Source organism: Cylas formicarius, unplaced genomic scaffold (genome assembly GCF_029955315.1).
Source record: "Cylas formicarius isolate icCylForm1 unplaced genomic scaffold, icCylForm1.1 PGA_scaffold_10__41_contigs__length_53128322, whole genome shotgun sequence".
NCBI classification, from domain to species: domain Eukaryota; kingdom Metazoa; phylum Arthropoda; class Insecta; order Coleoptera; family Brentidae; genus Cylas; species Cylas formicarius.
Genome location: NW_026844214.1, coordinates 3,942,205 through 3,962,924, shown reverse-complemented (window position 1 = coordinate 3,962,924; position 20,720 = coordinate 3,942,205). Strand labels below are relative to the sequence as shown.

At 32.3% G+C, this 20,720-nt stretch overlaps 2 protein-coding genes across 3 annotated transcripts in view; one reads left to right on the top strand and one right to left on the bottom strand.

Moving 5' to 3' along the window:
* Nucleotides 1–45: 45 nt before the first annotated feature.
* On the bottom strand, nt 46–9,680 carry LOC132699023 (uncharacterized). Its single transcript, XM_060665472.1, has 8 exons — nt 9,085–9,680; nt 5,701–5,892; nt 5,554–5,647; nt 2,274–2,402; nt 1,804–2,110; nt 1,628–1,736; nt 352–536; nt 46–299 (listed from the first exon to the last, which is right to left on the bottom strand). Exons 1-8 carry the CDS (start codon nt 9,677–9,679, stop codon nt 93–95), a joined length of 1,818 nt encoding a protein of 605 aa, XP_060521455.1. The 5' UTR covers nt 9,680; the 3' UTR covers nt 46–92.
* Nucleotides 9,681–12,808: 3,128 nt separating this feature from the next.
* Nucleotides 12,809–20,720, top strand: part of LOC132696549 (CLIP domain-containing serine protease B4-like) — a 26,315-nt gene continuing 18,403 nt past the window's right edge. Inside the window, exons 1-2 of one of the 2 annotated variants that reach the window (XM_060661439.1) lie at nt 12,809–13,020; nt 16,513–16,572. In XM_060661439.1, the coding sequence (XP_060517422.1) occupies nt 12,954–13,020; nt 16,513–16,572 (127 nt within the window). In that variant the 5' untranslated portion in view covers nt 12,809–12,953. The remainder of the gene's footprint in view (nt 13,021–16,512; nt 16,573–20,720) is intronic. The other variant, XM_060661448.1, reaches the window with a different exon arrangement.

Below are 20,720 nucleotides of genomic sequence, written 5' to 3'. Positions count from 1 at the left end.
AAAAGAAAATGGAATTATTTATATAAAATTTTATTGCCGCTTAATTCTAAAGATATTTCTGACGGTTTGTTGCAATTTTATCACTGCTGAGTTTATTTTATAACAGTTTTCGTTCGCCACCTATGAGCGACAATTTCGACTAAAAAGGCAACGCACGCCATGGCATTCCCGACGAACAGAACACCAAATGCTCCTTGGACGTGAATCATCTTTAATTTTACCACACCCCTCTCGGAACCATGATGCAAAAAGTATTTCACAGCTTTTTGTATATAGTGATCCATATAGGACGTCGCAGCCTACAAGAGCGGTAAAATTTATTTCATCCGAAGCATGCCTATAAAAACTCACTTCATTTTGCCAAAACGAAATCAACCCTGCTTCGAAAACCCTTAAAACGAAATCGTCCAGCAGAGGGAGCAAAATTGAACTTTTCCTTGCCATTATCACGCACTGTTCCCAGTAAAAATCTTGACGCATCAAGTGAAAATTTTGTATTACGTCTCTCTTGATGTAAGAACCGACAGCAAAGTTGTCTGCAATCATCAAAGTTCAGAAGCGTTGAAGTTTTAAAGGTTTAAAAGTACAGTAAAACGTCACTTCACGCTGACAGTTTTTGTGTGTCTTCTTTCCTGCTGTGTTATACTAATTTTTTTATCGTTTTGTAACATTTTCTGACGTTATTGTAAGTATAAATTTATGTGATATTGCAACTGATATACTGTTATCGGCAACTGAACTGATTTAGAAATAATACAATAGAGGAAATCGATAATCTACGAAATTGAACTCGTCTATTACAAAGGAAAACTTTGGCAAGTTTGTTTTATAATTTTTGACCATTTTAATGCACTTGGTACACTTTCAATAAGTCTAGAATGATATCTAGCATTTTCCATAATAATTAGAGCCAGCGTTTCGAGTTTGGATAGCGGTTTTCCAAAAATACGACCCTGTTTTTAAGTGGGAACTACTGTAGTTATCCGATAATTGAAATGGAGGTGCATATATTTCAGATTTCAGATAATGCCAAGTTTTTGAGTGTGTTCAATGATAAAAATTTGGGCTGGGCATGTCATATAAATCAGTGCCAAAATATATTAAATTCGATCTGTAACGGAATAAGGGTTCTTGGTAAATATTTAGATAATAGAACAGTAAAAACACTTTATTTTTCAAACATCGAATCGGTATTTAAATATGGAATAATGTTTTTGGGTCGGCATAGTAGAATACAAGATATTCTTGTATCACAAAAAAGAAAAAGTCGTGTTGTAAATAAAATGGTCCGAGTTAAATCATATCGAAATTGACTGTACACGCTTTATTCATCTTGTTTTTAGATAAAAATGAAAGCCTTTTTCAACATCTAAGGAATATCAATCAAATTACTGAAACAGGACTAGAACAGATGTGCCTATTTTAATATGTGATGGGTTAGTGAAGTTTTCTGTATGTCTAGTCTATGTCTGTATGATGCTGTTGTTACTCCATTGGACGTCGTTTCACTTTGTTATATGATGTAAAATACTGGGTTTATGAGTGACTATGCCATCGCAAATGGTAATTTTTATCTGATTTAAATATAAAATATAATATTGGATATAAATGCTCATCAATATTTTACCATGAGGCAGTCGCTCCAATGAAAAAGCAAATTCCCCTGTCAAAGACAACGTTCGCAGTTCTTCTTCTGACAGCGCCCTAAACCTCTGCACCAGCTTCCGGTAATTTTTCTTAAACAGCATTAACATTATTAGAAAACTCTTAATATCCTCATTATCTGCAAAAAATGTTTCACACCTCTTGAGCCTTTTCGATTGACGTAATCCACGCGTTCTGGGTGGCTCCCCATTTCCATCCGCTCCTCACGAAGTCTTCGACCGTATCCACGGGATTATCGTACCTCGGTACTGTCATAATGGTGGCCAGGCCGCTAGAATAGGACGCCACTAGTATCGTGGTAGCGACAAACACCATTCCCATGACATATTTTCCTAAGGTGCCGACCAACATTTCCGTACGGGTCACGTTTTGATTGATGAAAGGTTTTATTACGGTTGTGATCACTTTTTGGGTGGTGAACACTGTGGCAAATCCTTTGAGTGACCTGCCCGGTTTAGATAAATTTTTAGCTTCTTTCGATTGCCGTATATATATATATATATATATATATATATATATATATATATATATATATATATATATATATATATATATATATATATATATATATATATATATATATATATATATATATATATATATCCTACCTCGAGGTTAGCGACGTAACCAATTCGGAAAGGTATCCCGTTATGGTACCGGTAACGTAAACCAGGATAACTGCGAACCAAGTGGCACCCGCAAAAGCCTTCAGGGGTGTCAACCATCTGTTGGAGGGTCTACAAGAATACCGATTAATTATACTTGGAGAGAAGTTATTTTTAGGTGTCGTGTTCTACTCTCTCTGGCCTCTGTTTAAGGTAAAGGACAACATCTTTTACATATCAAACCAATGTGCAGATGAACATTGCAAAATTAATTAAAGTTTGAAATATTTGTTTGGGTGTACTGTGGTGTCTGTGAAACGGATCAACGAATTTACTTGTACGTGTGCGGTTGTCGCTTCTATATAAACGTGGTAACATCTTGCTTAGTTTAAATGGCAGCCTCGCATATCATTTCATCTTTAGATTCGACGAAAGAAATTAAGTAAATTTAGTCCAGTGTTTTAGGCAGTTCCTAAAAGGGCTTAGGCTTTCATTTCTAGCATACCATTTTACACGGAACATACAGGGTGTTTTTAAAAAATAGGACGTTCAACATTCTCGCTTAAGCACGGGCTTATTTTAAATACAAATAAAACACAGTTTTTGATATTTGTGGCAGTGCACAAACACTGCCTCAGTAAATTAATGTGCTAACATCGCAGGGCAAAATTAAATTTTGTGACAAAGTGTGAATTTAACCTAAATCTTATAGATGAAGATCTCAAAAAAATATATCAGGGAGGTCAAAACTTCTGTTGTAGTTCAGTATAATTCCCAGTGATCTGAAAAAAATCTATTATTAAACCATTACCGAAAATTTCCTATTCTAAAGATCCATCAGTATTGTATCAATCGAGTTCATTCCCATAATTTATCCTAGAGTGCCAATCAGGCTTTCGTAAAAACTTTACTTTACTGGCATAACGCTTGTATATATTTTTATCTCCGAAAATGTTCAAGATAAGTATGGTACATGCTACACAAAAAAGTTCCAGAATGTTTTGCGGAATCTAAAAATATAATTACATACAGGCTGTTCCATTTAAAAAACGAAAGTTGATATACGTTACCAGTAAATCTGGCAACATCGCATAACCAAAAATATTTGCATGGATAGTCATTCTACATAAACATCTAATAGGACGTTGAATAAATAAAATAATAAGCATTCTATCTCTCAATATTCGCGTTTGAAATTGATTAGAGGTTCAAACTTTCACATAAAAACTATTAGGCATGCAGGTAAGTATATTATTATTATTTTTAAGCATCAAACTGCATTTTCGAAGTGTTCATTCACCAGACTAGATTAAAATGCCCCAAAAGTATCCTCGGGTTAGTTTCCCTATTAGAATCCAAAAGTGAGGGAATATACAGAGTTTGCCATTTAAAAAACTCAATAAACCGTGTTTCTAGTCCCGTAAAAATTCTTATTTTTAAAACGCCCTTCCAGGAACTCTCTGGAAAGATTCAACCAGTAAGATTTCTTCAAGGGTCCGAATTGCTTCAAAATCAAGGAATTTACTTTTTATTTCTATAACGGTAAAACTATAGCAAAATAAACCTTAAGAAAATCTATTTTGCTTCTTGAGCACAATCTAAACATGAATTGCCATTTAACCTAAGCAAGATATTGCTACGTTTATTCAAAAACGGTCAGCGATAAGCACCTACTCTAACATCTCCTTGTACCTCAAATGTTGGTTACTTATGCGGTGTTGCCAGATATACTCGCAACTTATATCAATTTTCGCTTTTTAAATAAAACGCTAAACCTTTTGATATAATATCTACCATACCCATGTTCAACATTTTCGGAAATAAAAAATACGTTTTAAGAAATTTGGCAACAAGGAGCCCGATATAAAATAATATAATAAATAATAAATCAGTTTCAGTCAAGCTCTGAAGAAGCCAACAGGATGATTGGCGAAACGTCGTCAAGTTCGACTCAGCAAAAATCGACGCAGGAGGAATCCAGAAGTTTTGTAAAAAGTACTGGAGAAACATAATATGCATAATTACAAAATAATTACAATACAATCTCTTCTCCCTCGTGATGCACCAGAGAGCTTTGTAAGATGATATTAGTTACAATACTGATAATTCGAAAACTAGTGAAAATAGATATACCATAGTTCAGTACTTTTAGATGGGAAATTAATTGCTCATTTAAGTGCCAATATAAAATATGGGGTGTTCCGTTTAAAATTCCCACGAAATATGGATTTTTATATCTTGCCAATTATTGCTTATATTTTGAACACTGTGTACGCGATAAGTTAATTCTCATTCTCTATTATGATAAAGCAATCCGAAAGGGAACCGCAACCAAACATTCAAAAAATATTTTCTATCGGGTTGAGAGTATTTTTACCTCCGAAAATGTCCAAGTTAGGTATGGTACATGTTGCATATAAAAAGTTTCAGAATGTTTCGCAGAATTCAAAAATGTAATAATATACATTAAAAAATGAAAATTGATATACGTTACGAGTATATCTGGCAACACCGCATGGCTAAAAATATTTTACACAGGTAGGTCATATCCCCTTACATTAGTAACCGACATTTCAGGATTTTACCGTAAGTCTTTGTCCATAAACGTCTAAGAGGACACTCACACTGAATAGCCCTGTATATATGCATTTACTATCTGTGGTAAACAATCCACCCAATATGAACTTATTTCAAGAGATTGTAGACAACATCGACATCATTTAGAATTTATAACATTTTCTGGTGGCCTATTCAAAATCTAGATACTTCTAAATAGAGAAGAATTTTGTGCTTTTGCGGTTCTACTAAGCAGGTTTTTTAAGCGATTGCAGCTTTGTGCATTGTAGCCATGGAAGCTGGTTACTTTTTGCGCCGTTAGATTTGATTTGAGAGTTCCATTCTTTTTAATGTGAATCCAGTACACGTGGAGGAGTATAAGACCGTTTATGCTAAGGAACCTCCAACAAAAAAGATTAAATTTGTGTATCCAAGTAGAAGGGCATGTTCATTTTTTAAACTGTTCGCTAATATTTTTGTCATGGCTAACTAATATTACAGCGATAGTCTTAGGCAAAAAAAAGGCAAATGTTGGAAAAGTTAAATTAAATCGTAAAATAGTAAGGATAGATATGTGACGTAGTCAGTAAAAGGTTTTTGTAATATCTTTCAGAAAAAAATAAATCACAGGTATAGCAAAAAACTGAAATTCGGCTGTCAAACGGTTATTAGATTGGTCAAAATTGAATAAAAGACATTAAAATTCGCTGAGATTAATTATACTCACTTCGGTGCTGGTACCAAACAAGTAATTCCTGTTCTAACTGTAGGCTTAGAAAGGTCTAGGTAATAGTATATGTTTTCCCACGTATAGAGCGCAGCTAAAATGATCACGCAACAAGCTGACCAAATACTGAATGCAACATTCACTAACCAGCTCCTATATCGGCTCTATCTTCAACCAAATTTCCCATGACTCCGTTGCCGGTCCAGTTGGAATATATTTCTCCCCATTGCTCCACGTTGCTTACTACTGGTACGACAGTCATATTATAGAACATAGCGAACGAGTGCATCGTCATCATTTCCGAACCCATGTACTTATATTCGTGGCTGCTAAGCTGTTCTGAAATATACGTCGCAATTGTAGATGTAGCAGATGTAGTTTTGGTTTCGGATAGTGTCAAATAAGAATGGAAAAAAAATAGAAAGGCAAAATGAACCAAGGTGATTATCGAGCAGAGTCGTAGTTGAGGTGACAACTATGGTTGTTGGCAACCAATGGGGTGTTCGCAGACCTGACGCCATATTTCATTTGCTAAATATTTTGTAATAATACTTTTAACTTAAAAAACTAAAGAAATTAGAACCGTAATTCTATTTCATGCTATTTTGAGCACTGTGATAAAAAGAAAATTTTAAACGCCAATACAAAAGATTTTAGTAACAAATTTATTTTTCCACTGAACATGTTAAAATAACATAAACTTTTATTGTTTATTGGTGTTGGCAACACTTAAGAACGTGGGACACCAAAGATCAAGATGATTCAGCAATACATACTAATGATATTTTTGACAATCATATTTGAATGTTTATTGCAAAGAAAACAACGTTTTCCAGTTCCTGGTTGAATTGTTAGTATTTAGTATTTAGTGTTCCAGCAAATTACTGTCTTCTATTCCTGTTCCATGTTCCATCTTCTATAAAAAGTGGTCTTTTTGTGTTATTGCAAGTTTAAATAAACTAAGCACTTTTATCCGTTGCTCAAATTATCCGTCCTAGAAAACATTTGCCATGTCCCCAACTGTGAAAATTCAATTAAAAACTTGTCATCGTTTAACTTCGCCAAGAAGATTTTATGATAGTATATTTATGGGAATTATAAGTGATGTGGATATCAAACATCTCTGTCATAATCGAGTACTGTTATTGGGCGTTGTATAAGAAATTCCTACCTGCGTTTGGATAATATATATATATATATATATATATATATATATATATATATATATATATATATATATATATATATATATATATATATATATATATATATATATATATATATATATATATATATATATATATATATATATATATATATATATATATATATATATATATATATATATATATATATATATATATATATATATATATATATATATATATATATATATATATATATATATATATATATATATTTGATGACACTATATTCCGGGATATCATCCGTTCGCTCGTTGAACACTGTGTTCGAAGTGTTTTCGGAGCGCGAGCATTGAAGATGCCAAGTGAGATTTTGGCGAAACGTCTGCAGGATTCCAGTCGGATGCAGAATTTGCAGGATTCCAGTCGGAGTTCAACGAGCGAACGGATGATATCCCGGAATATAGTGTCATCACATTTTTCCATCCGTGAATCAATACGTGAGAATATATATATTTATATATATATATATATATATATATATATATATATATATATATATATATATATATATATATATATATATATATATATATATATATATATATATATATATACGTCTAAAAAGTTAATTTAGAAAACATACAGCTTCTTTTTTTACATTACCAACGTTATTTTTTTGTAATTCAATTTCTGTTTGTTATGTTTCGTGGTTCTTTGTTGCAAAATAATTCAAACATTAGCTTTTGTTTTCGAATAAAAATTAAAGAATATAAATAATAAAAATATGTTATTGTTTTAGTTTTTCTTAAATCTATATTTAATCCTCCAGAAGTGTAAGTAGACAATGATCAATTTTTTTACTTCAGAATAAAACCAGGAACTAATTTAAACTTAAATCTCTAAGTGTATTAAACCGTCTTATTCAATATAATCATATCTAAGTTTAAAAAACAAACAGGAAATAAAATGCCCTTTGCTTTGAAAAAGCTTTATATAAAAAAAAAAACATGGACCACTTTTCTTTGTATTATACATTTTTTTTTTGTTTATTTCGGTACTCAACATAGTGTGGAAACATGATTTGCAGAGTAAACTTTTCTTTTTTCTACACGAAAATATAGTAAACCAAACTGGAAAAGGAAAAAAATCAATCAATATGGAATAAAAAAAAGTTCTTTCACAGTATTTGGTAAAACTATTTAAATCTGCTTTTAGTTTCCGGCAATCCGACTTTTAATAACTTTATGTGCTTTAAAAAGGTCAAGAAATGGAGAGAGGGAATACACTAATAAATGACCGAACAATAATGTTACAGCTACAAGCTTCTCGATTTAATATCAATCTGTGGCCAATACTGCAGAAAAGAAGTACTGCAACGAAGTGGAAATGTTGTATAAACAAGTTAGCACAAGTTGGACAGTTTAAAGTCCAATGAAGTCACGACAGCAGTTGGTGAGTTTAACGCTAAAATTGGTTTAGATCTAGTAGGGGAGTATGGCCTGGAGCAAAGCAACGAACGAAGTGACAGAAGAACACAATATGGTATATCAACGTAGGCTATACATTTGGAAAGGCCCTAGCGTCAACCCATCACATTGGTGACATGTATAAGGAAGTAAGGGAGGTCGCTAATATGCTAGTATGAACGAGAAGTATGGAAGAGCTACGTGGAAGAATTGTTTGAGGACGACAGACCAAATGCTCAGAGTTCTTAAATCTGAAGTTCTTCATGCCATAAAAAACAGCTAAAACCAAAGAAGCATCTTGCCCAGATAACATCCCAATGGAGATATTGCAAATGATTCATAAAGACTACATCAGTGTGCTGGTTCATTTTTTTAACTATGTTTTCACTACTGGTGAAATACGCGAGGAATGGCTAAAGAGTTGTTTTCTGGTAAACACTGTTTTCGGAGAAAGGGACCTAAAAATTAATATCACAAGACAAAATTTTTGATGTAGACAGTCGACAACCACACGCCGATGCTTCCCTACAAATAGAGCAAGAAAACCATATGAGAGCTGTGAATTTCAGCCCCAGATAAGGAGATCAAGTGCACGATAGGTAGTACAACTGTTCTACAAATGAGAATATTCCTCTCTAAGGACAATTTGATGGTAGAAAGATATCATGTCTGGAGAATTTTTTTACGGAAGACCGAGACAGAATCCTGCAAATTATAACCAAAGGAAAAATCTAGTGCATTTTAGATTTTGGGACATACATTTCCAACATGTGATTACAACGTACTGAGCCATATCGTTTAATCCTGGTATATTATCAAACTAATTCGCTTAAGTGATTAATTTCTGTGCAGCTTTTACAAGCAGTAGAAACCAACAAGTGCAGCGCGTTCTTTTCATTTGTTCAGAAGAATCTTACCAACTATCGTATATGGCTCGTACTGAAACGTAGCTACTCTGAGTGTTTTCCCCGCCTGGTTTCTCAGTTTGTCTGGAAATAAATTAATTCCTAGCATAAAAGAATTGTTTTTGGAAAACCATTTCTCTATTATATGGGGCACATTGCGTTCGCGACCTCCCTTGTACGGATGCGTCCATACCGTAAAAATTTCATTATCCGATTGGCGAGTGTCAATAGTAATTGCTATAACGTCGCTGACAAAATTAATCTGGCTGGTGTTAAATATTTCCAAAAGAACTTCCGTTTCGGTGGAACTTTGGAGGAATACGTACTTCCGACGGTTATACCTTTCCTTGTTGTATAGTATTTCTTTCTCTAGGACTTCAAATGTAGACGCGGGGTTACGAACTTGGACGATGAAATCGTGACAACCGAAACTACGAAATAATACGTCGCTAATATTTAGGTTGCCGTCCATACTATTTAAGTTGAGTATTGGGGTACGTTTCGTATCGTATAACAAGTTACCATCGGTAACGCATATCAGACATCTTGTGTTTGAAAAATATTGATTGACAATGGCGTTTAGTAGAACAATTAGATTAGAAACCATGACCGATCTAAATTACAACCGCGAGTATATGCACGTGTTTTATTCGCATTTTATGTGAGCACAAAATGGTGCTGAATTATTAAACAATAAAGATAAAAGAGTCACGCGAGAGTGTTTTAAATCAACACCACCAAATTGGTCCCATATCGTTTCAATTCCGATTAAAAGAAAGTCCTTATTTTAACGATAACTTTCCTAGCACGAAAGTTTGTTTACGTGTCGATTGAAGAAAAGCCTCAAAGGTTTATTATCAATGCTAACAGAATTACGTCTGAGACAGTTTCGTATAATGGTTTGCATTTTCACTGATGAGTCAATCTTTAAAATTTGAAATGCGATACGATTATTTTAAGTTGAAACGGAATATTTTCGGACAACTTTGATGTATACCGTTAGCAAAAAATCCAAATTTTAAAGCTTAGGAAAACAAAAAAATTACCATCACTTCCGAATATGCACCATAAACACCAAAATTTGACAATTTGGCTTTTTCTTTTTTGGTAAATGGATAATATAAAATACAAAAAATAAAGGCCACGTTTTGAGCTCTGCAAGATAGAGATGAAAAATTTTAAGTGGGATCTGTCGTTTCAACGAAATCATCAACTTTATCTTTTCATATTGTCCATGAAAAAAAAAGTTTTCAATGTTTTAGCGTAGTAGGCGCTGCCGTGATCAATTAAAAAAAAGATGCACGTTAGTTCATTAAACAAATTACTTAAAAAGAACTTTTTAATTTTTTTATCATACAGAATGTTCAAACAATTAACCATTTTTTTCAGATAACAGATAACAACTTATAAAAATCGATTTTAAAACATTTCTTATAGAGATTTTTTTAGGATCCAATGGCTAGTCATTTTTTTTTAATTTTTTGAATTATTATATACAGTTGTGTATTTTTACATGGCACACCCTGTATAATATGTATTTGTTTTTAAATGATGTCTGTAATAAATATTATATTATGTTTATATGACTTTTGAATGCAAATAAAATGTTATTATTGTTATTGGATGTTTTATTTAATAACTGTATCACAACGTAATTTTATATATTTTACAATTAGTTAGTTTTAGTTCATTATTATTATGTTGTTATCTATTTGCTATATCAAAATTACTTTAAATTTGTTTTTCTAAGAAAAAAAATTAGTCTAATCGTAAATCGAAATTTACAGATCAAGAAACTGATTAAATTCACCCCTTTATATTGAATTATTATATTAATTTCCTTTCAGTGGCATTTCTCAGATCTTCCATTGTAAGTATGATGCTGATTTTTGTAAATTTGATTTCGAAGGTAGCCTCATAAAAAGTTTTCAAGTACTGATAAGTCGGAAGACCTGGATGGATATCTTATGGGACATATTTCCAGATATCTATTTGGTGTGAGATTACTTTTGTAGATACAAAATTTTATCTTACTTGACTTGAGCAGTAAGGACTGCAGACACTGCTAATATAAGCATATAATTTTGCTATCTCTGTTGATATTTTTATTATACGTTTTTGGCCGATCTTTGCCAATAGATCCAAAATTAATTAGGTTGGTTTTAAGCGTACCAAATATTCTTTTATTGGGTTGTCTTCGTTCTGAATACATACATAACACATTTTTAAAAGTTACATAAAAGTAAAACATGCTTTATTATCCATGACTCCGGTGCTTTCATTTCATTAACCAATTAAATGCCTTAATAAAACGGCGCGTTTTTTTATTACGGTCATAGCCTACACTAAAATAATAAGTCAGGACTAAAACTGCAATTTAACAACTAAAATCAAAAGCAAATGATAAAGTGTTATATACAGGATGTTCGGAATTTGAGTTCGGAAACTTAGAGGAAATATTCAACGTGGTAAAATAATGGTAGTAAGACATGTAACAAAAATTCGAAAAAGCTTCCCAAAATTCATTTTTAACGCAGTGGCATTCGTTTTCAACAGAATAAACTGGTATTTTGCACACAGCCCTGATTTAGTAAAAGTCATCCTTACAAATTAAAAGTATTTCAGAAATCTGTCACTAGAGGGCACTTTACCTAGAACATTTTTTTTATTTTCCCAGTATTCTATTTATTTTTTTTTAGACTGATATTGCAAAATAAAACAGATTGCGTTAAGCAGGATCACAAATCCTATGCTCTTATCTCTAATAATTTCTAGATTGAAGATATTAAGCGTTCCATCACAAAAGACACTTCAATTGATCTTCCAAAGACAATGAGCAACTTGGAAGAAGGTTGTGATGTTCCAAATAGTAGAGTAGTGAGAAATTACGGTTTTTGAGTATTAAATTATCAATCTGTCAAAAAAATGGAATTTTGCAAAGCAGGCTTGATGTCAATTTCAACATTTTTTTTTCAATAATCTTAAGTCGCGGCCATTTTTTTCAATATTAAAATTAATATTTCGGAAGTTTATTTCAATTATTTCAACAATGACATTAAAGTCAATGTACTTACCTCATAGCACCTACTTTTTTATTATATAGAATATAGATGAATGAAAAAAAAACTTCATAAATAAATAAAATTATAAGCAGAATTACAATTAATTTAATTATTAATTATAAAATTATGCATACTCTTCTCATATGCAAATGAATATTTCAGCATATTTGCGTAAAATTCTCTGAGTATATCTGTTGTGATTTGTATTTTTATTGGTCGTTACGAATATTCCATGCAAAACCAAAAAGTGTGCCATTAGATGATTCCTAAAATATCCACAGAAGCTTCTCAAGATATTTAGATATCTCGATATACATATTTGTGGCCTATTCGGTAGAAATATTTTGCTGTATGGCTTCTCCAATCATGAACAATAATGACATATATTTCAGACCATGAAACAACAAAAAACTCTTAAATAGTTGCACATGGTGCGACACGACGTATTATTTTACATTATTTATTTAAATTTACCGAAACAGTTTTTAATATTAAGAAATGATCGAACAAAAATTAAAAAAACATTTAAATTCGACCCACCAGGGCGTCATATTTTGTGTAAAAGTTGTCAGCGTGGTGGGGATTAATTTTTACTCGGCCCCTGTATAATTTAAATTCCCTTTTCGTTGGAAATGAAGCCGCTTTCCTAATTAGAGACGGTACATTAGTGGGGAGGTACAATGTTCCGGCAAATATGTCGTGTTACGCATGTATGATGATTTTTTAAACGGAAGGTCAAAATCTACACCAGCCGTTCCCGATTTTTTTATTCATCGTGTACGTATTATTATTTTATTATTATTCTAACAACAAACAGCTATGAGTTGCAAAGTGAATTATGCGCTTGTGCTCGCTGCGTTCGTCCATTGTGCGTTCTGTGATATAGGTAAGTTTTTACTGCCATTAATGATGTTAATAAGAGTGTTAATTATTTGTGCGATTATCGGAAAATTATTGTTCCATCCAAGGAAATGACGTTTCTGATTTGTTGAGTGTGGTCATTTTAGTGCGTAACAAATGGCATTTCTAAAATTCTAATACTGTGTTCCATAATCAAATTAGGTGCACTTAAAATATTTGCAAGTCAAGGAGCATTGAAAATTGCACAAGTTATTTCAAACAATTGAACACACTGTTATTGAAACAGGTTGTTTAGATGTTAATATGAATAAGTGTTTGTTAAAAAATTGTAAATAATTTCGTTATTATTATCCTTCATTGTCCTGTAAATCAATTCAGCAAACTTTTGTCGCAATTCCACCTTATTTGTTAAAATGACTAAGCTTTTTAATTTTTTAGCGAAACACAAATTTAATGTTTGTTGCAACCATATTTAATAACACTTAAGAACTTTATAAATTTTTTTTTAAGTAGCCAAAGCATTGGTACTTATAACAGGCATATTTTCAAATCATTTATTAATTTTTTTTTATAAAAAAACTGTACCTATAGATTATTATTATTAATTATAAAGAGACGACATTTATTATTATTGTCAACTAATGATGGCTTGCCTTTTGATTTTACATTAAATTGCTTCGACAAAGCAGTGCGTGGAGCATCAGAAGATATCTTTATTAGGCGATATTCAGATAAACACAAAAACTGTTACTAGCGTTTTAACTCATTTCAAGGCGAGTGTAAATTCAATAGTAATGAATGTATTGAAGGAAAGAACGAAACTACAATTTGAGTTACGAGTTCAGGACGTTCACAACTAAGGGTTTTCTCTTGCCAAGATTGTAGGTGGTGGTCCGATGAAAATCTGTATTTCGTTATTCATAATCCTGAATTCCGAAGCTAATAATAATCCTTGGATTGAAATAATACAAAAAAATTAAACGTCATTTTATTGGAAACAAACTTTGTATTCAAACTTTTTTCATAACACTTATAGATTTAGACATAAGGCATAGGCCTCTCTTAAACCGGCCACCCTGTATATTACATTTTTTCTTATGAGGATATCTGACACAAGTTTATAGCGATCGACCAATAAATTTGTAGAACTTTAAAATTCAATAAGACTTCATTTACACTGTTAGCGAATATCATCGAACTAGAATATGCGGGATACAGAAACGTCAAGATAATTTATTTTTATTTATTTTGTTTTTTCTGTCTTCTAAATATGTTTCTATTCATAATTTTTTCATTTCTCTATTTTCTTAAATGGTGTACTTGTAATCTTTACAATAATATTTATTTAAAATAAAAATTTTGCTATCTAAATTATAATTTATTAATAGACCTATTGTATTTAGCATGGGATTGATTACTTAAACAGACGGTACTTAAAATTTCTGTTTTGATATTTAGACATAATTTTAATTTCTAAATTTGTGCAATTTTTGTATTTTTTGTCGTTCCCTGTATAATTATGGAACATGCACCAACTTTAGGCGATATTAATATTTTAGTTGGGCAGTTGTCCTATTACAGCCACTTTTTAAAATTACTTTCATATTATAAAAGTTGCTCCCAAAAGTGTGCAATATATATTAGTTGCATTTTTCAAAGAAACTTCCACAAGCTACTGTAATACTTTTTACAAAACTTCTGGATTCCTCCTGCGTCGGTTTTTGGTGAGTCGAAGTTGCTGACGTTTCGCCAATCATCCTGTTGGCTTCTTCAGAGCTTGACTGAAACTGAAACGTCAGCAATTTCGACTCAGCAAAAACCGACGCAAGAGGAATCCAGAAGTTTTGTAAAAAGCCCTCGATGTTATAACATTTCTGGATTCTACTCTTAAAATAAGTGTCCCTTTCATTAAGGTCTTTGATACCTGAAAAAAAAAAGGTTTTTTGAATAATTTCAGTTTACCCTGACAAGTGTACGAAATTTAGATTATGTTTGATATACCGATAATGAAGCACTTCCCTTGTTCTACAGAGTGGTTACAAATTTTTCCTAATAGGGTTAGTGTGTCCTATACTTAACTCCGCGAGTGCTCAGGAAATTATTACTTCTAAATAAAATTTGCATTGCTTATTGACTAGCTTGCGAATTCAAACGTTGTGTAGCTGAACTGATCTACCTTTTAACATTGGTTCTAATTATATTATTAATAGTTAAAAGTTGCGGCACGTTTAAGACCCGAGAAATGTTCAGAAAACTTGAAAAACAATTTATTGTCCAAGCTATAACGACATCTCTCTGATCAAAACTAAGTAAAACTAAATCTATGTAAAGTATTTAAAAAAATGTTTCTAGAATGAGAGCATATCACCCCAACAAAAATGATTCCAATTACAAAAGTATAATTCAACAATACAAAACTGACAGCATAATTTTTTTTTAAAAAGGTAGACCAATTTCACACAGAGAAGAGTAAGAAGACTCATTTTTCTCCACAAAATTGTAGGAAGATATATTAAATCATCTTTAATCTGCATGTTTCAAAATTCACTCTAGCAGAACTAATGGTTTATAAGTTGAGAGGAAATAATTCAACAATCCTCGTGACGTTAAACTTAAAAAAAAATAACCATCTCAGTCTTGAAGGGAACATATTTTATTAAAAAAAGCTTGAAACACATTTTTATTTCAATCGGCTAATTGAATCCAAAAGTGCCATAATATACAACATGGATACTTTCAACACCTTCGAGACAATCTGTATAAGACTTGAAAATCTTATATACATATGTAGCTTTCTAATATGCCATTAGCAGCCATTCAATTTTGTTCATAATTGACAGAAAATATTAGTAAAAAAAATTTCCAATGCTACACTTACAAGTTGTACGGGAAAATGGAAGAGTCCATATTTGAAAGAGAATTTCTAAAATATTTTATATTTTTAAAGAAATCAATCTTTCTTTCTTTGAAAAATATTCAGTAATAAAATTATCTCGAAACACAAAATGCATTTGGATGCTCGAGTTTTATGGAATTCCGCTAGAATTCTTCGGAATTTCTTGAAATTTCACCGCTGTTTATCACTCATGTCAGTGGCGGCTAGTGGGAACAATTTTATTGTGTTTTGAAATTCTTTCAAAAAAACTTCGATATATTTAAAATACAAAAAAGTATTATTAAAGATGTTTTATTATTAAACTCTTTAGTCACCCGTAGAATAAATCCAAGACTGTTTAGAGCCTTTTGAGCAATGTTTTCTACGTGCAACTCAAAAAGAAACCCCGAATCCAATGTAATACCCAGGTCCTCTACAGAGTCCGAAAAGTTGAGTTTGTAGTTACCTAAGTAGAGATCACTTTTAATTTGCAATTGTGGTATTTTTTTTTTGTAAACAAAATATAGTGACATTTCTCAGAGTTAACAAGCACAATTTTATTGAGCCCCAATATAGGTTGACCCTAATAGCGCAATTTCCGTACAACTATGAACGTGGCTTTAGAATTTTCATGTCTTTTAGGTTTCAATCCTAAATGGTCGTCGATCCCTGTGTCCATCCAAGCTTTATCGCCATTAAGAAGTAAGCAAGGAAAACAATATTGAGTATTTTTTTGTTACATCCACAAATCCATAAATTTTTTGATAACTGTAGTTTCTAATTTCCGTGTATACCTTTTTCTTCTACTTACGCCAGCTTTTTGCATGGTAATATCTGGTAATAGCCGACCTCGTGCCTTTCTTAGTATGAATATAATATGAAAAATCTCTTCGCATTAAGTAAATTAAAGACTACCTCCATACTTCAAAGTGAACATAAGTTGTCGTTGTTATTTACCACACTTGTTGCATAATATACTATTATTGAGGATAAAAGAAAATATTTTGGTTAGACTAGTTCATTATGTTTTTTTTGTAAGTTCTTTAAAGATACGTTTTCGGATTTTGTTGTAAAGAAAAGAAAAACAAAACTCAACTATTGGTCGTGCATACGTGATTTCAGTGTATAAATAATTACAACGTTGGTAAATGTTGGAAACCATGAATCGAAAAACTTCCTAAATCGCCGCCACTGGCGGGAATCAACGACGCGCGACAAATTCGAAACACACTTCGCAAAAATTACGGCCGCACAAATCGAATTAATTAACTAATAAGAATACAAAATTGTACAGGATGTTGTCCGTTAAGGAAAATCTGTTTTTGCCGCGAAGGTTATTACTAATAAAATCGTCTCGAAAGTAATTATTATTTCACAGTCGTGTGCATCATTTAGACAATGGCGATGCAACAATATTTCATGGTTCGCCTCGATCGACGATGCCCATAATAAGATTAAGAGTTTTTTTGTCATTGTCCAGCGAATAGCAATAAACAAAAATAATTATTACGAATTGTTTGGAAAAGCGATTAATCAGGACCTTGGGGTTATTGGAGATGCTACGAGACAATCGTAAACAAAAAAAAGGCAAACGGATGTAGTTCGTTGTTTTTTGTGATTTTTTTTTGGTAGTTGGTCTGCCAGTGATCCATTAGAATTTTCAGGACTTAGGTTAGACCCGGAACAAATTATCTTAAAGCTGCAAATTGGAGTAGTACTTGTTAGGGTACTATTTAACAAACTAAAAGTCTGCACCCCTAGGGCAAAGTTTTCAAAAACCACCCTAAAGGTACATTTTTTTACTTTTTGACGAATATTATTTTGTAGTTTTATGGAAAAAGACAGGTTAACAAATTTAAGACAATAAAATTCCCGTCAAAACTATACATAAGAAGTTCGGCCATTGCCGTCCCACAGGGGGTTGAAATACAACTGTAACTGCAGTGCATTGTGATCGTCTGCACGGTGTTTTTTTTTTCAATCTCGTCAATTTTAGCTTTCAACTCATCGCGTGTACTGTAGCTATCGCATCGTGGATACCCAAAAGCGATATTAAACTTGGTGTTGAATATTTCTCTATATTTTTCAGAAGAAACTAATTTATTAGCATATATTCTTTGCACATAGAGTACATTTTCTTAATATTAAGCTCAGCAGGTAAATAAACCTTTACTGTTTTAGCCAAGCTACAGTGAGACTTTCTACTCTGAAAACATCTAAAATATTTCGCTAAAAAGTCGTTTAGGTCTGGAAGATTGCTTTCCTCGCATATCTAATCTCGCTGAATCCTTTGATATCAATCCGCTTTGTACAGTTTGTAGCCTTTTTGCAGTAATGCTATGTAAGGCACAAAAAGCGTTATAGCACACTGGAATTTCACCAAGTTCATTGTTTTTTAACAATCTCACCTTATAAGTAAACGAAAATGAATGAAAATCAGGTTCATCTTCAGATTTCCTGTGACGATGGCGTGTTACAGTTTTGCACGTCATTAAACCACTTAGATAAAGCGACTGTTCATCATAACTTTGCAGTTGATTAAATTTAAACACGATCGTGCTTAAATCGGTTTGCAATGAGATTTTGGAAACAATTAAGTTTTGAACATTTGCAGTCTTGTCCAGTTCTATTTTCTTTTTATTGTTGTTTGTTCTTCAGCCATTATTCAACAACAAGAAATACCCCACAAAACTTTAAAAACGGAATAGTCAATAATTACACCAATAAACTTCAAATAGCACGAAGTTGCCATTTCCTATGGACTGTCATCTTTCTTGCACACAAACTCTGGTACCTTCATCTTTTTTGCCCACTACTATACATTTTAAATTCTGTTTATTTTTGTACTGTCATCTTTCTAGCCATTTCTTATACGTGGATACTATTCTATAGTCGATATATTATCCGAAACAACCGTTAGTCTTATTTGGGCAAAAAATGGACCCTCATCTTTTTTCTCCTGACGTTTCAAATGTTGTCTTCGATTCATGCAGTTTTGACTGGTCCATCTTTATGCAATATGGATCAGGTGGTGTCAATGTTAACGGAGCGCCGACAAATAAACTCAGATACCCAGATTGTAGTGTGTTATTGGCTGAAATTTTGAAAGACCTGCGGGATCTTTTTGATACAGTAGTATCATCAAGTATTCTTCAAAATGAGAACATTTCTGTCTAACGCTAATCTTTCCATCGAACTCCGGAAAATATTGTTGAAATATTATGTGTTTAGTGTTTTTTATACGAAATGGAGACTGTCTAAGGCTATTCAAACTAATGACAGCCTTCGAAATGTAGACGTATAGGCGAGTCGTGAGGATTCCGTGAACAGATAAAATCAAAAACGAGGAAGAATTACGCCATATGAACGCACAAACCGAACTCACCCGCACAATCAATAGAAGAAAACTGGAATATTTTGATCACAAATACGAATTACTGCAGCTCATCGTGCAGGGTAGAATAGAAGGAAAAGGAAGAAAGAAAAAAAAAAGAACACCCGTAAGTGGTGCAACAAAACATCAGTTTCGATAAGCGGTTTCCAAATGGAAGAATGCCATTTTGTTCGCCAACCAAGAAGAAAAGAAAAGAAGAAGAAAAGTGAATTGGTCAAATTCAGATTAAAATACAGTGATTGAACTGAGGCGATGAAAATCCATTTATCAAAATAAATAAGAACTGAAAGTTCAGATTTTCACGAAATTATTTATTTTGACATGACAATTGTGACATTTGATAAAGACACGGTGTTGTGGAAACAATTGTCATGTCAAAATATATAATTTCGTGAAAATCTGAACTGGATAGATGAGTCTAACAAAGAAAACTATTTTGAAATCTGCATTTTTCAGCAGTGATCTCGATTATATTCGCGTATTGATTTACGGATGGAAAAATATTGATATTGATTGATATTGATTATTGGTTTCGTTTTTCTAAGCATTGCACGATAGGGACTTTGTTTAGATTGATAATAAATTTGCTTATTTCCATATTTCGATGTAATGTTTTTATTTAGCCAACGGTACAGCTTATAAAAATGACGCGAAACCTTGAAGATGAACAACGATATGAATAATTAATCTGTTTTTTTAAATGCAAAGATTATTACCTTGTATTCTCATGTTAAATAAAGTTCTGTACATTATTTAAGACTGCGTTTTAAAAGAATTTTCCCCTCTACTAGTTCCTTGCTCTGATTGTACAACAAAAACGAACGTGCTTCTAATTCCCAATGGGGAGCAGCATTGACCAAAATCTCTGGTAGCCGTAAATCACAGATTATTTTCGATGTTCTTTGGGAATTTCAGACACGTTTCACTAAATGCCATCTAATAATATATGAGGATACATTTCTTTGTTTCGAAATAAACGCCAATTAAGGACTTGACCTAAAAACCCTGCGGGGTTATAAAGATTACGCTGTCTCACAATCAAAACATTTCACGTAGAAAAACATTTTGAAAGAGCCTAATCAAAAAATAATAATTGTTTTGAAGCATCATCCTATACAAAAGAAACTAGATTTGATATAGCGCTTCCAAGTATCTAATTTTTTTTTCACATCGTATTGCTTGCAGTGCGATTTTGCCTCTGCAAGTAGTATTCACACACGGTCGGAATTATTAACGTTTTTTGTGTAAACAAAACCTTGGCCGCGGAGCATCAATGTCAAGGACGAGTTCAAGTTGGTAATGTGTGTATTTTGCAATGAGTAAATCCTTAAAGAAAATATTACGTATGCAAAATTAAATAACGTACGTGTTTGAATTAAATTTAATATTGGAAAATTGCGTGTAGCAATGTTCCTCTGAAAATGACATCAAAACATAAGACAGAAAAATTTGCCTT